Here is a 15,279-nt window from a genome sequence, read left to right as displayed (position 1 = left end):
GGGAGACCCTATCTATCCCTACCAAAAGATTCTCTCTGTCTCTCTCTCCTTCTCTCTCTCTCTCTCTCTATCATGTGTATAACTATGTATTTGAGTCCACCTATAACTCTTATCTATCTATCTATCTAATCTATATGTCTAGTGTGTATATATCTATGTATTTGAGTCCACCTATAACTTGTAAGCCCCCACTTCATGACCTCCAGCATTTTGGGGCCAAACCAGTGTATACTTTCCACACATTGATTTATGTCTTTGCCTGTAACTCCTGCCTCCATGAGATGTATAAAACCAAACTATAATCTGACTGCCTTGGGACCACTTACTCAAGGCTTTTTGGGTTTGTATTTTCCTGGGACTGTGGTCACTCATTGGCTCAGAATAAACCTCTTTTTTTTTTTTTTTTTGAGATGGGGTTTCACTCTTGTTGCCCAGGCTGGAGTGCAATGGCACAATCTCGGCTCACCACAACCTCCGCCTCCCGGGTTCAAGCAATTCTCCTGCTTCAGCCTCCCGAGTAGCTGGGATTACAGGCATGTGCCACCACATCCAACTAATCTTGTATTTTCAGTAGAGACGGGGTTTCTCTACGTTGTTTCAGCTGGTCTTGAACTCCCGACCTCCAGTGATCCGCCCGCTTCAGCCTCCCAAAGTGCTGGGATTACAGGCGTGAGCCACCGTGCCTGGCCTAGAATAAACATCTTTTAAGAAATTTACAGAGTTTGATTTTTGTGTTAACAGTTTAAGATTTCATGTATTAGGCTGGGCACAGTGGCTCACGCCTATAATCCCAGCATTCTAGGAGACCAAGGTGGGTGGATCACGAGGTGAAGAGATCGAGACCATCCTGGTCAAGATGGTGAAATCCTGTCTCTACTAAAAATATAAAAATTAGCTGGGCATGGTGGTGTGTGCTTGTAGTCCCAGCTACTCGGGAGGCTGAGGCAGGAGAATTGCTTGAACCCAGGAGGTGGAGGTTGCAGTGAGCTGAAATCGCGCCATTGCACTCCAGCCTGGGTAACGAGTGAAACTCTGTCTCAAAAAAAAAACCAAAAAAAAAAGATTTCATGTATTTATCACAAATTATACTCCAAATCTTTCAGAAGTTGTCTGTCAAAAGAATATTACAATAGATTTACATATCTGTTAAAAGAAAAGCTTCAGACAAATTAATGAAGTTTTGTTGAGCAAAAAACCTTGAAAACATGCCAAGAGAAAGAAGCTAGACATATGAGGCCACATATTGTATAGTTCCATTTATATTTGAAATGTCCAGAATAGGTGAATTCATAGAGTCAGAAATAGATAAGTGGTGTTGAGATGGGGAGAATAGGGAGTGACTTCTGATGGGTTTGAGGTTTCTTTTTAGGATGGTAAGAATGGCCTGGAATTAGGTAATAGGGATGGCTGCACAACACTATGAATATACTGAAAGCTGCCTGTGACATAAGAAGTTTATTTTATTTTATTTTTTTTGAGACGGAGTTTTGCTCTTGTTACCCAGGCTGGAGTGCAATGGCACGATCTCGGCTCACTGCAACCTCCGCCTCCTGGGTTCAGGCAATTCTCCTGCCTCAGCCTCCTGAGTAGCTGGGATTACAGGCACGCACCACCATGCCCAGCTAATTTTTTTGTATTTTTAGTAGAGACGGGGTTTCACCATGTTGACCAGGATGGTCTCGATCTCTTGACCTCGTGATCCACCCGCCTCAGCCTCCCAAAGTGCTGGGATTACAGGCTTGAGCCACCACGCCCAGCCTGACATAAGAAGTTTATATGTGATCTCTGCATAGAGCTTCTAAAACTCTTGTAACTTCTTTTTTTTTTTTTTTGAGACGGAGTTTTGCTCTTGTTGCCCAGGCTGGAGTGCAATGGCACGATCTGGGCTCACCACAACCTCTACCTCCCTGGTTAAAGCAATTCTCCTGCCTCAGCCTCCCAAGTAGCTGTGATTACAGGGATGTGCCACCACGCCCAGCTAATTTTGTATTTTTAGTAGAAACAGGGTTTCTCCATGTCAGTCAGGCTAGCCTTGAACTACCGCCCTCAGGTGATATGCTGCCTTGGCCTCCCAAAGTGCTGGGATTATAGGCGTGAGCCACTGTGCCGGCCTTTTTTAAGGTTTTCATTAAGGCATTTTATAAAGACAACATCTTTTGTTTTCATAAAATGTTTGCTACATATGTGTAATATATATAATATATATGTAAATTTATATATGCTCAGGTTACAAAGCAGAATTATAAAAAGAAACCTGTGAACCCATTATTCCACTTAAGAAATAGAGTATTACCAATGTTGTTGCAATTTTCTGAGAATTCCCTCCTCTTTCTTTCTTTTTTTTTTTTTGACACAGAGTCTTGCTCTGTCACCAGGCGTCTGGCTGGAGTGCAGTGGCGCTATCCTGGCTCACTACAACCTCCGCCTCCTGGGTTCAAGCAATTCTCCTGCCTCAGCCTCCCGAGTAGCTGGGACTACAAGCACGCACCACCATGCCCAGCTAATCTTTGTATTTTTGGTAAGACGGGGTTTCACCATGTTGGCCAGGATGGTCTCAATCTCTTGACCTTGTGATCTGCCCCCCTTGGCCTCCCAAAGTGTTGGGATTACAGGCGTGAGCCACCGCGCCCAGCTCCCTCCTCTTTCTTATCCCTCCACCCCAGCTAATTGCTATCCTGATGTTTATCATTTGTATATGTGTTTTTAAATTAAATTAAATTTTAAGTTCCAAGATACATGTGTAGGACATGCATGTTTGTTATGTAGGTAAACATATCCCATGGTGATTTGCTGCACCTATCAGCCCATCACCTAGGTATTAAGCACAGCATGCATTGGCTGATATCCTGATGTTTTCCCTTCCCCCAGCCCCCTTTCGGTCCCAGTGTGTGTTGTACCCCCCCGCCGTGTCCATGTGTTCTCATTGTTCAGCTCCCACTTATAAGTGAGAACATGCGGTGTTTGCTTTTCTGTTCCTGCATTAGTTTGCTGAGGATAATGGCTTCCAGCTCCATCCATGTCCCTGCAGAGGACATGATCTTGTTCCTTTTTATGACTGCATAGTATTCCATGGTGTACATATACCACATTTTCTTTGTCCAGTGTTATCGTTGATGGGCATTTGTAAAACCCTTATAACTTCTTGAGTGATAGTGACGTCTTGTTATTCATCATAAGTCCCTTTTAACCATACCTCAGTTTATGCCACTAATGAAGTGTGGCTTTTGGAGGATAGGAGCTGGTTATCAGAGAAACCGACCATGTGATTAGAGGGTTGGAACTTGTAGTCCCAACCTCCAGAGAGGGAAGGCTAGAGATAGATTTGATTACAGTTGATCTAAAGGAATAAACTTAGGGAAAAGTTAATAAAAGCGGAGAGTTTACATTTGAACCAAAATGAAGACGGCTTCCCAGAAGACTCACACGCAAGTAACCTTGGATATGAGCTTCGTGCAGCCCTTGTTACAAGCAAGTTTTTAAAGGCAAAAAAGGGGACTAGGCATGGGGCTGATAAAAAGTTGTTTGTCAGGAATTCTCATTGGTTTACAGAAATAACATTGATTAGTGATGGCTATACATTGTTGAATGATAGGGTATGAGTTATGTTGTGGAGCATGCAGTATTGTTAGGTTAATTTTTAGTAACCTGGGGGGCATTCAGTCCAGAGTTCACATAGCAAGCAGTTTCAAGAGATGATTATTTAGCAAGAGGGAGGAAGTGGGATGTGACTGCTGTCTGTTTCTCATGCCTTTTTGGGCCAGATAATTTAGAGGAAACTCGTATTCCTCATATAAAAACATTTCTTTTGATTGTCATTACTAATGGCCAATGATTTAATCAATTATGCCTCAGTAATGAACCTTCATAAAAACCTAAACAATGAGGTTCAGAGAGCTTCCAAGCTGGTGAATGCATCCACACACTGGGAAGGTGACACCTCCCAAACTGCATGGGAACAGAAGCTATGGGGCTTGAGATTCTTCCAGAAGTGTTGTAATTAGAGGAACAGTTTCTTTTGGGACCTGGCCCTAAGATCCATTTATTCTAGATGTTCATCTGTTTCCTTTAAAATATGCTTTGTAATAAACTGGTAAACATAGATCTGATCTGATTGTGTCGCTCCAAAGTATGTTCAAATCTAATCACCAAAGCGTTGCTATTAAGAGGTGAGGCCTTTGGGAGGTGGTTAGGTCATGAGGGTGGAGCCCTTGTGAATGGAATTAGTGCCCTTATTAAAGAGGCCCAAGGGAGCATGATCCTTTCTCCTTCTGCCTCTCGAGGACACGGTGAGAAGTTACCATCTATGAGGGAGAGAGCCCTTACCAGACACTGAACCTGCTGGTGTCTTGATCTTGGAATTACCAATCTCCAAAACTGTGAGCTACACATTTCTATGGTTTATAAATTAGTCTATGGTATTTTTATATCAGCCCAGCTGGAATAAAGCAGTAGTTAAAGTGTTTCCCTGAGTTCTGTGAGCTGTTGTAGCAAATTACTAAACCTGAAGAGGAGGTCATGGGAACCCTTGATTTGTAGCCAAGTCAAACACAAGTGTGGATAGTCACTACTTGTGACTGGCACCTGAAGTCAGGGCAATCTTGTGGGACTGAGCCCTTCCCCTGTGAGGTCTGTGCTAACTCTGAGTAGTTAGCATCTTTTGTGGTTTAAATATTTGACCTCTCCAAAACACATGTTGAAACTTCTCCACTTGCCATCCTGGTTTTAGCACAGAAAGTCTCATGTCCTGGGAAGCTCCCCGACCCTTCCCCGCCCTAAGTCCCAGGCAAACTGGGATGCTTGATCACCCTGTTTCTGTCCTCCCCTGTCTATTCACCTTCCCTCCAGTTGGAATCAAACCACAGTTGCTGTGAGCTCTGGAGTGCAGAAGCTGATACAGCACCTGGGGTTGGCTTCTGACTGGCATCTGGGAACTTGTCTGGCAAACAGTTCCTTACGCCGATAATAACTTCCCATAAAGGGTAGGGGTCCTCAGTGTAAGGAACTGTTGGCCTGCAGCTCTGCTGGTCATTTCGGGGTCCTCGACCTTCTGGGCTCAGCTAGGCCTTCAGCTAGGCGTTTGCATCATCTTCAACTTTGCTGTCTCCTTTATTTCCTCTCTGTGTTCCCTCAATAACTCAGTACATCTTTGAGTTCACATGACATGTCAGGGGCTCATTAGATCATCAGTTGAAAATGGTCCACTAAGGCCATCCAATGTCAGGTCCATATTGTCCAGCATATGTTAACATAAGGCAGATGTTAAAGCATTATTTGCAGAAGCTGGAAACATAGTCAATACAGGGACTAGGGCAGGGCAGGCCTTCTCGGTGGGGGAGGAACCCCTGGCATCAGGGAACAGCTGTGTCTCCCGCAGTCTCATGCTGAGCTGCAGGCTAGACAAGGCTGGATGGGTCCAGCCACCTAGGCTGGCCTCAGGGCCTTAGTATGAGCAGCAGTGCATTGAGGTGGTGCAGCTCCATTTCAGCCCCACCTCTCTGCAGCACCTGCCTGGCATGGGAGACTGAGGGCCCGGCCTTGGTGGGCAGGGACTGACAGGGGGATGGGGAAAGGGTGTGCCCTCTGGCCTCCAGCCTGCAAGACCTCCTGGTAGCCTCTCCTTGAGATGGGAAGGGGCAGGCCTGGTACAGCAGTATGCAGGGGCCCTGGCCTGGGAGAGCAGGCTGCTGGCTTCCCACCAACACAGTGCATCCTTGACAGGGCATCCATGGGACCTGTTGACCCACTTTTCCCACACCTGTGTCTCGGGCTTCCGGGCCGGGTGCCACAACATGACCATGTTACTTGCTGGTCCTCCTGCCACATAGACCTGGCCTCTTTGTGGGGCCCCTCTCAGCTCACCTGAGCCCTTCCTCTGATGAGAAGGTCTCTTCTGTGCTACATTTCTACCTTGTGCTTTACCAAATCCCAGGCCTGCCCCTCTCCCACCAGTCCTGGTCCCCAGACACTCCTGGCCTCATTCCCACTTGTTCTCACTGTACATAGGTGTGTATGTGTTTGTGTGTACGTGTGCATACATGTATATATGTGTGTTGTGCATATATGTGTATGTATTGTACATGTGTGTATATGTGTGCCTGTGTGTACGTGCATATATGCACATGTATGTGTGTACATATATCACAGTGTGCTCAGGCTGCTATGACAGAATGTTACAGACTGCATGGCTTAAATGACAGAAATTTATTTCTCAAATTTCTAGAGGCTGGAAGTCCAAGATCAAGGTGCCAGTAGATACGGTGTCTGGTAGGGGTTGTCTGGGCTGTCTTCCTGGTATGCAGGTGGTCATCTTGTATTTTCACATGGCCAAGAGCAGAGGGCTCTCTGTGGTCCCTTTCCACTCGTGAGAGCTCCAGTCTCATGATGTAATTATCCCCTAAAGGCCCCACCTCTGAATGTTATACCTGTGCCTGAACTATTTTTTATTTTTTTCCATGTAAGCCTTCTTGCACCACCTTTCTTCCATGTCTTTTTTTTTTTTTTTTTGAGACGGAGTTTCATTCTTGTCGCCCAGGCTGGAGTGCAATGGTGTGATCTCAGCTCACTGCAACCTCCACCTCCCGGGTTCAAGCGATTCTCCTGCCTGACCCTCCTAAGTAGCTGGGAATACAGGTGCCCACCACCACGCTTGGCCGATTTTGTATTTTTAGGAGAGACGGGGTTTCTCCATGTTGGTCTGGCTGGTCTCAAACTCCCTACCTCAGGTGATCCACCTGCCTCAGCCTCCCAAGGTGGAATTACAGGCATGAGTCACTGTGCCTGGCCCTCTTCCAAGTCTTAATATCACTTTCAGCTCTGGGGTTTTTAGAAATTCAGCATGCTGTACTCTGTCCTTGTCAGTATCCTTCACCTGAGGATTTCAACAAATGAATTTTGGAAGAGGACGGATGAACATTCAGATCATGTGGTGGAAATGTGTACATTTGTGTATGTTTATAAGCATGTGTGTGTGTATGTACTGTATATATACAATTCAAAAATTTTCGTGGTTTGTTTGCTTGCTGAATGCTTTGGAAGTGAGCTGTAGGCATCACAAACTTCTCCCCTAAGCACTTTAGCAGCAAACATTGTCCATGTGACCCCAATATAATCATCCTACTAAGGAAATTAACATTGATCCAATAAGGGCATCCAATGTCAGGTCCATATTCGAATATCCCCAGTTGACCTTTATCTCCTTAATCTCTGTGACTCCTTCTTTTCTTTGTCTAACATCATGTGTTGTTGTTGTTGTTGTTGTTATTTGTTTGTTTTTGAGATAGGGTCTCGCTCGGTAGCCCAGGCTGAGTGTAGTGGAGCAAACACAGCTCACTGCAGCCTTGACCTCCTGGGCTCAAGAAATCCTCCCACCTCAGCCCCCCATGTAGCTGGGTCCACAGGCATGCACCACCACACCTGGCTAATTTTTGTATATTTGGTAGAGATGGCTTTTGCCATGTTGCCAACACTGGTCTCAAACTCCTGAGCTCAAGGCCTGCCTTAGCTTCCAAAAGTGCTGGGATTACAAGTGTGAACCACCATGCCTGCCCTATTTTAAAAATTTTCCCATGTAAGCCTTCCACCACCACCATTCTTCTATGTCTTAATACCACTTTTGACTCCGGAGTTTTTACAAATTCAGTGTGCTGCACTCTGTCCTCTTCGGTACCCTTACGGCACTTGTGTGTGGCAGGCTCCCGTGGCCCTCCAGCAGATCACCATTGGTCAGGTGGATGCCAGCACTCCCCTTGTGCCTTCTTTGCCCATCTATTTCTCCAAGGAATCCTGCTGCCTTTCAGTAGAGGATTGTTCAGGAACAAAATCCAGGCGCTAGTTGAACCCCTTATGTGTGGGATGGTTCATCCCATCTCCCAAGCCCCCGACATGTCATGTGAACTCAAAGATATGTTGACTTATTGAGTGAACACAGAGAGGAAGTGATGGAGACAGCAAAGATGCTGTCTTTAAATATGCTGCAAAGGCCTAGCATCTCAAACAGTCCTTGCACTCCTGGTCCCTGGTCCCTGTTCCCTGACACCAGTGTCTTCGGAGATGGCCCCTGGTGTCCCAGACTCCCCACTTCATTGGTTGGGCCCTGCCTTCATGGCAGCTCTGGGTGCTCTGTTTTAGTGGGGCCCTTCTTGTCCTCCTGCACGTGGTTCTGGGGAACTCTGTTTTTGGGGGCCCTTCTCCTGCACACACCAGCTGTGAGCAGGCTCTTTCTTCTGGGAGGTCCCTGTGCAACCCAAGGGCAGCAGCCTGGCCAGGACAGCCTGGCCCACCCCTCCATGTGCAGCACCTAGGGAAGGCCTGGCACTTACGGGTTAAAGGTCAGTCCTGCCTTCCTCCTCCCTTCACTGACAGAGCATGATGATGGAGAGATCTCTGCGGGCACCGAAGCCATGAGGAAGTGACCCTACTAGCTCACATAGCCAGTGATGATGGCTCTCATGGGTGAGGGCTCCTCATGAGCGAGGGCTCCCAGAGAATCTAGGCTCACTGTGAGTGTGGTTTGCTGGGGCCAGCCCTATTGTTTTCCCTTGCAAGCTCTGAGGAGGAGGCCGGGATGGAGGGAGCTAAGTCATATCTCCAGGTCCCACCTTCAGCTTGGCCAGCCTGACGGCATGGGTTGTCTCCTTGACCATATGTATCCGTAAACCCATCACCTAGATTCAGCAAGAATTTGGCCACACTTCTGTCTTCCTCCTTTATTCCCTTCCTTGCCTCACTCCCTGCTTGTTCTCACTGTACATATATGTGTACGTGTGCATACATGTATATATGTGTGTTGTGCATACGTGTGTATGTATTATACATGCACAACACACACATATACGTGTGCATGCATGTATATATATGTGTGCTGTGAACTAGGTGGGGCTGACCCCAGGTCAGGCCTGGGCCTGGGGCCCCTGGGCTCCTGTAGAAACCCAGGCAGGAGAGGTAATAGACCCCTCTCTCTGGCTTGCCCAGGACCCAGCCTGCCTCCTATGTCCTGCTGGAGCACATGCAGAGAGGACCCCCCCATCCAAAATGTCTCCGCTGTATCATGGACTCTCCCAGCCTCCAGGGCTGTGGCCTTGTGTCCTTGAGGCTCTCATCTGGACTTGATCCGATTCGAGCCACTCCTCAAACGCAGCCACAGAACTCTGGAGGTTGGTGGTGTTTCTCATACAGATCCTTTCTTCTTGCTGTGTAAGCTCAATCATTTGATTTTCGTCTTTCTGCTGAGACCCTTGGCCTGGTGGGCTAACTGGATTCCTCTGGACCCCCAAGACAGTAGCACAGCAAGGGGCAGAAAGTGTTTGGAGAACAGAAATCCTAGCTAGAGGCATTTTAGACAGATTTTCTCAAACGTGAAAAAGAATGTGGAGTCGGGGAATCTAAACCCCTCTTTCAAGTTACCTTGTGTGTCACATTCGGCTTTTATGTTGCTAAAAGATACTTTTCAAAAAAGGGAAAAATCATGACTCTTTTATATAATGGGTACAAAGTGAACAAGGGGCAAGAGATTTAATTTAACTTGAGAGATATCAGGCTCAAACCAAAGAGCAGACACAGGAACAGGTTAGAAACGATGAAAGCACTGTATGAATGGAGCAGAACTGTCTCCTCTGCATGAGAGGAAGGGCACATCCTGTGTGCGACAGGGGCTGGAGCTGGGTGCCGACAGGCGCTGGCCATTGGCACTCCTCCCAGCGGCTCAACAGGCCTGTGTGACTGCACAAGCCAAGTGCAGTTCCCTGGAGCTGCAAGGACGTGGCCAGGTGTGTGAGTTCCCACACAGCCGTCTTCCTGGGGTGCCTGACGGCCAACATTGTAGACCCCAAAATGACCAGCAAAACTGCATGATCTGTGGTGTGCGGCAGCCATGAGTGGACACAGAGTTGAGTTCCTCCGCGGGGTGGTGACTGTCTTCCAGGGACATAATGTTCTAAACACCACTGACCTAGAGCAGTGTTCGCACGGGCCCCACCCCTTCCACTCACTCCCTTTACACTGCCTGTAACCACACCTTTGCCGCCGCCATACCACCAAAACTGGCCCGGGCCTAGGCAGCCTCTAAGCTACCAGACTCCCACAGGCTCAGCTCCTGATCTCGTCCCCATGAGCAAGGCTAGCAACACCTCTGAAGGGAGTCAGCCCCAGGAGATCTGGCCAGTGTCCCCAGAACCTAGTGGAGAGGCCTTTCCTGGCCCAGAGATGCCACCATGGCTGTGTGTTCTCACTGGAGGTCAGCTCCCTGTTGAGTTCACCTGGCTGGACTTTCCCATCCACCTGGACATGCTTATCGCCATGTGGGGTTTCCCTGTTCCTGGGCAGCTGCCCTGTCTTCCTGGAGAGCCCAGGGATGAGGCCTCCGTGTTTGCTTTGTTCCTCCCACAGGAGCCCGAGACAGATACACAGACAGAAACATGAAGCTAAGCGAATTTTTTAATTAGCAGCCGGTAGAAGGCATCATGCACTCTCTGGATCCATGAGAGATGGTTTCTGCGTAGCAGACTTGGGGCAGTCACTCCTGGCAGCAGGGGCTCTTGGGGGAATGTCTCTCACTGAGGGAGGTCCTCTGCAGGGGGGCATGGGGAACTCAGATGCCGTACAGAGCCCAGCCAGGGTGAGGTGGGGAGGAGGGAGGCCACCCGCTGTCCATTGTTCAAGTGCTAACGTGTTCACACCCACAGGCCCAGGGACCTGAGCTGCTAGCCCCTTTCCTGTTGTGCAGGGGAGCAAGCAGAGCCCTGCGTTCCACTGGCCTTTCCCCCAACCCTCACCATAGCCTGCAGGCAGGTGGGCGAGGCCACCCTCATCTGCCAGATAGGAAGTCCAGGTCATAGGTGGGCTTGAACAGTTAGCCCAGAGCCCATGTTTGGGACGCCTAACCTAGAGCCCTCCCAATATTTGGGAGGCAAGCTGCTCTCTGCAGTGAAGTGGCAGAGGCACAGGCTTTGCACATAGGCAGAGCAGCACTGGACCTGCCAGTCATTTGCCACCCTGAGCCTGTTTCACTCACTGACATGCCCTCCCAGCCTGAGTGACTTCCTTGAGTGCCAAGGGGCCTGCAGCTGGCATAGTCTGGGTTGGTGTACAGAGTCCCATCTGCCCCCAGGGCCAGCTCACGGACTGCACCCATCTTCAAGGCCCCACTGAAGGCCCAAGCTGGATTGGGGAAGCTCAGGGAGAAAGGGAACACATACCTGGGACAGGGTCCAGACACTTCATGGCACAGCGGCTGAAGCAGCACTTCTTGTTTCCCCGACACTGGCTGTCCATGGAGCACTCACTCTGCTCTTTGCAGAGCTCTGGGCTCACTAGGGGCTGTACCCAGGGGCAGCTGCCAATCTTTGGGGTCAATACTAGGGGAGAGACGGGCCAGCCCTTCATCACCCAAAGCGCCTTTATGCTTCCCAGCCTTGCTGGGCCCACCTCCCTGGGCCCCCGATGCCAAAAATACCCATTTATAAATAGGGAAGTTGGGCTGGGTGCAGTGGCTCATCCCTGTAATCCCAACACTTTGGGAGGCCAAAGTGGGTGGATCACGAGGGCAGGAGTTCAAGACCAGCCTGGCCAATATGGTGAAACCCCATCTCTACTAAAAAAAAAATATGAAAATTAGCCAGGTGTGGCTGAGTGCACCTGTGGTCACAGCTACTCTGGAGGCTGAGGCATAAGCGTCGCTTGAACCTGGGAGGCAGAGGTCGCAGTGAGCTGAGATTGCGCCACTGCCCTCCAGCCTGGGCAACAGAGAGAGACGTGGTCTCAAAAGAAAAAGAATAAAAATAAAAAATAAATAAGTAAATGGGGAAGTTGAGCCTCTGTTCTGCCCTGGGGTCAGATGCATCCCTGGGGCCTCCCTTCCGCTGATCTCAAGGCAAGAAACCCCCTACCCTCCTTGGAGGCCTGGACCACAGGACAGAGGTGGGTGAGCGTGGCCAGCCTCAGGCAGTTTCCGGCAAGTGAAGGGGGCTCACATGCAGGGCGGAGTGTATGGGGCAGTTGTGTGGGTGCTAAGAGGGTGGTCCCAAGTGTCCAGCTCAGGAAGATCCTTGAGAAAGCGCGTTCCTCCCTCCCCTGACAGATAGGAGCCAGGCTGTCACCATGGGTACAGGGCCAGGTGGGGCGTTACCGATGGTGGGGGTTTTGCAGGAGCGGCCGCAGGCGCTGGGGCAACACTTGCTGTTGCCAAGACAGTCGTTGTCGGTGAGGCAGGTTTTGACGCAGGGCGCCTCCTCCGAGGAGCTGGCCTCGGGGCACACTGCCTGCTCTGCGCACAGGATGGGCAGGTGGGTGGGGGTCCAGGCCCCACCCCCAGACCCCTCAAGGGACAGCAAGGTAGAGGCAATGAGGAGCCCATCCCTCAACAACCCAACACGATGTTTCTTAGAAGGCCAAAAAAAATCTACCAGAAATGTGACAGACCTGATCAAAGCATGGGAAGTCAGCTGTGAAAGTTAGGAAGCAAGGCCACAAGCCCACTGCAGGTGGTGGGACGTTAAGACCCTGACCAGACATGGCTAGGGCCTGAGGACAGCCCCCACCCTCCGCTGCCACTTCCCCATGTCCTGGCTGCCCTGCTCGCTCCCAGGCCCAGGCGTTTCTCATCTGGGGATAGCTGCCTCCATGTGTATATACAGCCCTGCTTTTCTGCCATCTCTGGACTCCCCCCACAAGGGGTAAGCCTCCTCCCTTTCTCTCTTCCCGCTTCCTATCACCAAACCACCAGGACCTGTAGTTCCACTACAGGGTCCCACTGGAGGCAGAGATCAGGCAGGAGGACCCTCCTGGGAGTGTCCCCTAGAGACTTACCTGGCGAGATGAAGGCTGGGACCACAGCCAGTGTCACTTCCAGTGCAAGCAGGGCTAGGGCCAGGCTGAGGAGGCAGCGCATGGTGGTGTGTGGCAGGCAGGCAGCAGATGGTGGTCTGAGGACCGGGGTACATTTAAAGGACCGGGGTGGGAGGAGGGCCTTGGGGTGGGGCAGCGGGGAGGACAGGCTGGCATGGCCCCAACTGGGCTGAGGCACTTCCTCCTTGGATGCCTGAAGAAGCCAGGCCCAGTCTTGGGGAAACGGCTGAGAGGCCTGGGGTGGCCGCCATACTGAGGGCCATTTTTGAAAAAGGAAGTCCTTATTAGGTTGACCACTTTTTCCCCATTTTGAAAGCCATGCATGTTTATTAGGAGAATTGATAAAATGAAGGACAGAGGAAGGAAGAAAAAGAACGGATATTAAACGCGGGTACAGCAGTTACTTTTAAATGGTTGCATAGGGGCCCCTCAGGGACAAAAGAAATGATGTGTCCCAAAGTTATACAACATCACCTATTAATCAAAATAGGAGGGAGATAGCAGGCGCAGGGATGCTCTCAGAGGGTGTTTTGCTGCTTTTTTTTTTTTTTTGTAGTTTTCTGGGCCTTCTATGAGAAGGAGCTGCCTTCTGCTTCTGTGCTACAAGCTCCCTGCGGAGAATGTCGGGCATCGGATGAGGGACGTGCCAGGCTCTATATCGGGGGTGTCTGTGTAGGGCAAGCACTAGGAAGGCCTCTTCCCAGAAGGGACCCTCCTGTGCCAAGTGAGTGGGTGCCACAGGGCAGGGGTGGGTGTGTTGCCAGGGCGCCATGCCCCCTCTGCTCTGGGGCATTTCCTTTATCCTCTTGCCTGGAGGCCTTGGATAGGGAAGCGGCCCTGGGGACTGTGGAACCTGGACATCTGCCCTGAAGACCCCGGGTGACCACGTGCTGCCTGACGGCTGGTGCTTAGTCCCTGATCGAGGCTGCACTCCTGTCCAGCTGGGGACCCTCACAGAACCCCTTAAAGCTTCCCCTGGGACCCTCTGCTACTGAACATCAGGATGTTCCAGGCCAGAATGTTCTGCTACTTCAGCAGGGCTGTGATGTGTCTCCTCTGTGTGCCCATGGCATGACATGGCTCCATCACGGCCCTCACAGCCCCTCTGCAGAACAATGGGTCCCAACCCAGCGCCTCCTGGGGTGGCCAGCATGGACACACTGGTGTGGTGACTTGCCACCTCTTGTGCCTCTCCATGGCTCGAAGTTTACACAATGCTTCATATAGGCTGTCCCACCCTCCTGGTAAGGGGGCTATGCACAGACCAGAGACCTGGTGGAGACCAAGCTTGGGGAAGCGAAGGTGGCAAGGCCACAACTGCTCACTGGCAGTCCCTGGTGGCCCTTTTCTCTGTCTCTGGCCCTTCCTACCTACACCATGAATGGGTTTGGCTAGAAGATCTGAGTCCATCTCAAGCCGATGCTGGGTTGAGGCGAGAGCGGATCCATCTCAAGAACTCAGATCCCTGCCACAGACAAACACTATGCAACCCCCACCCCCACCTAGTCCCCTCTTCCTTGACAGCACAGAGGGGCACTTCCTTCGCTAGCATCTCCCATCTCCAGAGGGTGCCCCAGAGCTAACTATGCCATTTTCAGGGCACCTTGTTCAACAAATGGGAAAAAAGTACTGGTAAACGTACAAGAATAAAAAGATATGTTTCTCTTCCACAGTCTCTCTGACTTGTCATGATGCTTTTCACAATGTGTCAATTTAAGTAAATAAAAATAAATATTTCTTTGTATGAACATGAGTGGCACGAGTCATTTTTATGCTGTGCAATGCCAATTCAAAGGTAAACACAAGAGCACTAAGCCCTTAGGCAGAATCACCCAATCACACAATTCTTGCCTTGTAGTTCACATGGGGCACATGTATACCTCAGTGCCAATGCTACACAAAACTAACTCAACTGCTTTTCCACTTATTTTTTTCTCTTATTTGTTTTTATTTAGTATTTTTGGATCCATCTCTTGTTGTGAGGAAACAGCTTCCTCTTAAGCAGTTTTACTCTTCTAACACAAAGAATCAGTTGACTGAATGTGTCAGACTGAATTTTCCCTCCATTACATCAAAATTGCTGTAACCAACATCGTGGCCAGACACCCTGAGCACCGCAGGCCTGCCTCACTTCTTAGAGTCGTTCATGTCTATATGAACTTGTACATTAATGAGGATAAAAAGTTGGCTGGGTGCGGTGGCTCACGCCTGTAATCCCAGCACTTTAGGAGGCCGAGGCAGGCAGATCACAAGGTCAGCAGTTCAAGACCAGTCTGGCCAGCGTAGTGAAACCCCATCTCTACTAAAAATACAAAAAATAAGCCAGCTGTGGTGGTGTGTGTCTGTAATCCCAGCCACTCGGGAGGCTGAGGCAGGAGAATCACGTGAACCTGGGAGGTAGAGGTTGCAGTCGGCCGAGATCGCACCATTGCACTCCAG

At 49.8% G+C, this 15,279-nt stretch overlaps 1 protein-coding gene across 1 annotated transcript; it reads right to left on the bottom strand.

The window, feature by feature from the left end:
• Window positions 1-10,413: 10,413 nt before the first annotated feature.
• Window positions 10,414-15,045, bottom strand: LOC116527352 (whey acidic protein-like). The gene is made up of 4 exons (XM_032244287.1): window positions 12,802-15,045; window positions 12,122-12,259; window positions 11,193-11,351; window positions 10,414-10,564 (listed from the first exon to the last, which is right to left on the bottom strand). The coding sequence occupies exons 1-4, from the start codon at window positions 12,881-12,883 to the stop codon at window positions 10,548-10,550; spliced, it is 396 nt and encodes a 131-aa protein (XP_032100178.1). The 5' UTR covers window positions 12,884-15,045; the 3' UTR covers window positions 10,414-10,547.
• Between the last annotated feature and the right edge of the window lie 234 nt (window positions 15,046-15,279).

The sequence above is a fragment of the Sapajus apella genome, unplaced genomic scaffold, assembly GCF_009761245.1.
Source record: "Sapajus apella isolate SASKATOON/1434 unplaced genomic scaffold, GSC_monkey_1.0 scaffold54, whole genome shotgun sequence".
NCBI lineage: Eukaryota > Metazoa > Chordata > Mammalia > Primates > Cebidae > Sapajus > Sapajus apella.
The sequence above is the reverse complement of the archived record's forward strand: the minus strand, read 5'-3'. Positions and strand labels throughout refer to the sequence as shown.

Excerpts from the sequence above, each read along its gene's own strand:
- LOC116527352 (XM_032244287.1), bottom strand. The coding sequence starts at position 12,883 with ATGCGCTGCCTCCTCAGCCTGGCCCTAGCCCTGCTTGCACTGGAAGTG. Across the intron at positions 12,260-12,801 it reads CCCAGCCTTCATCTCGCCAG|AGCAGGCAGTGTGCCCCGAG; the intron begins GTAAGTCTCTAG and ends TCCTGTGCGCAG. Across the intron at positions 11,352-12,121 it reads CTGCAAAACCCCCACCATCG|TATTGACCCCAAAGATTGGC; the intron begins GTAACGCCCCAC and ends TCTCTCCCCTAG.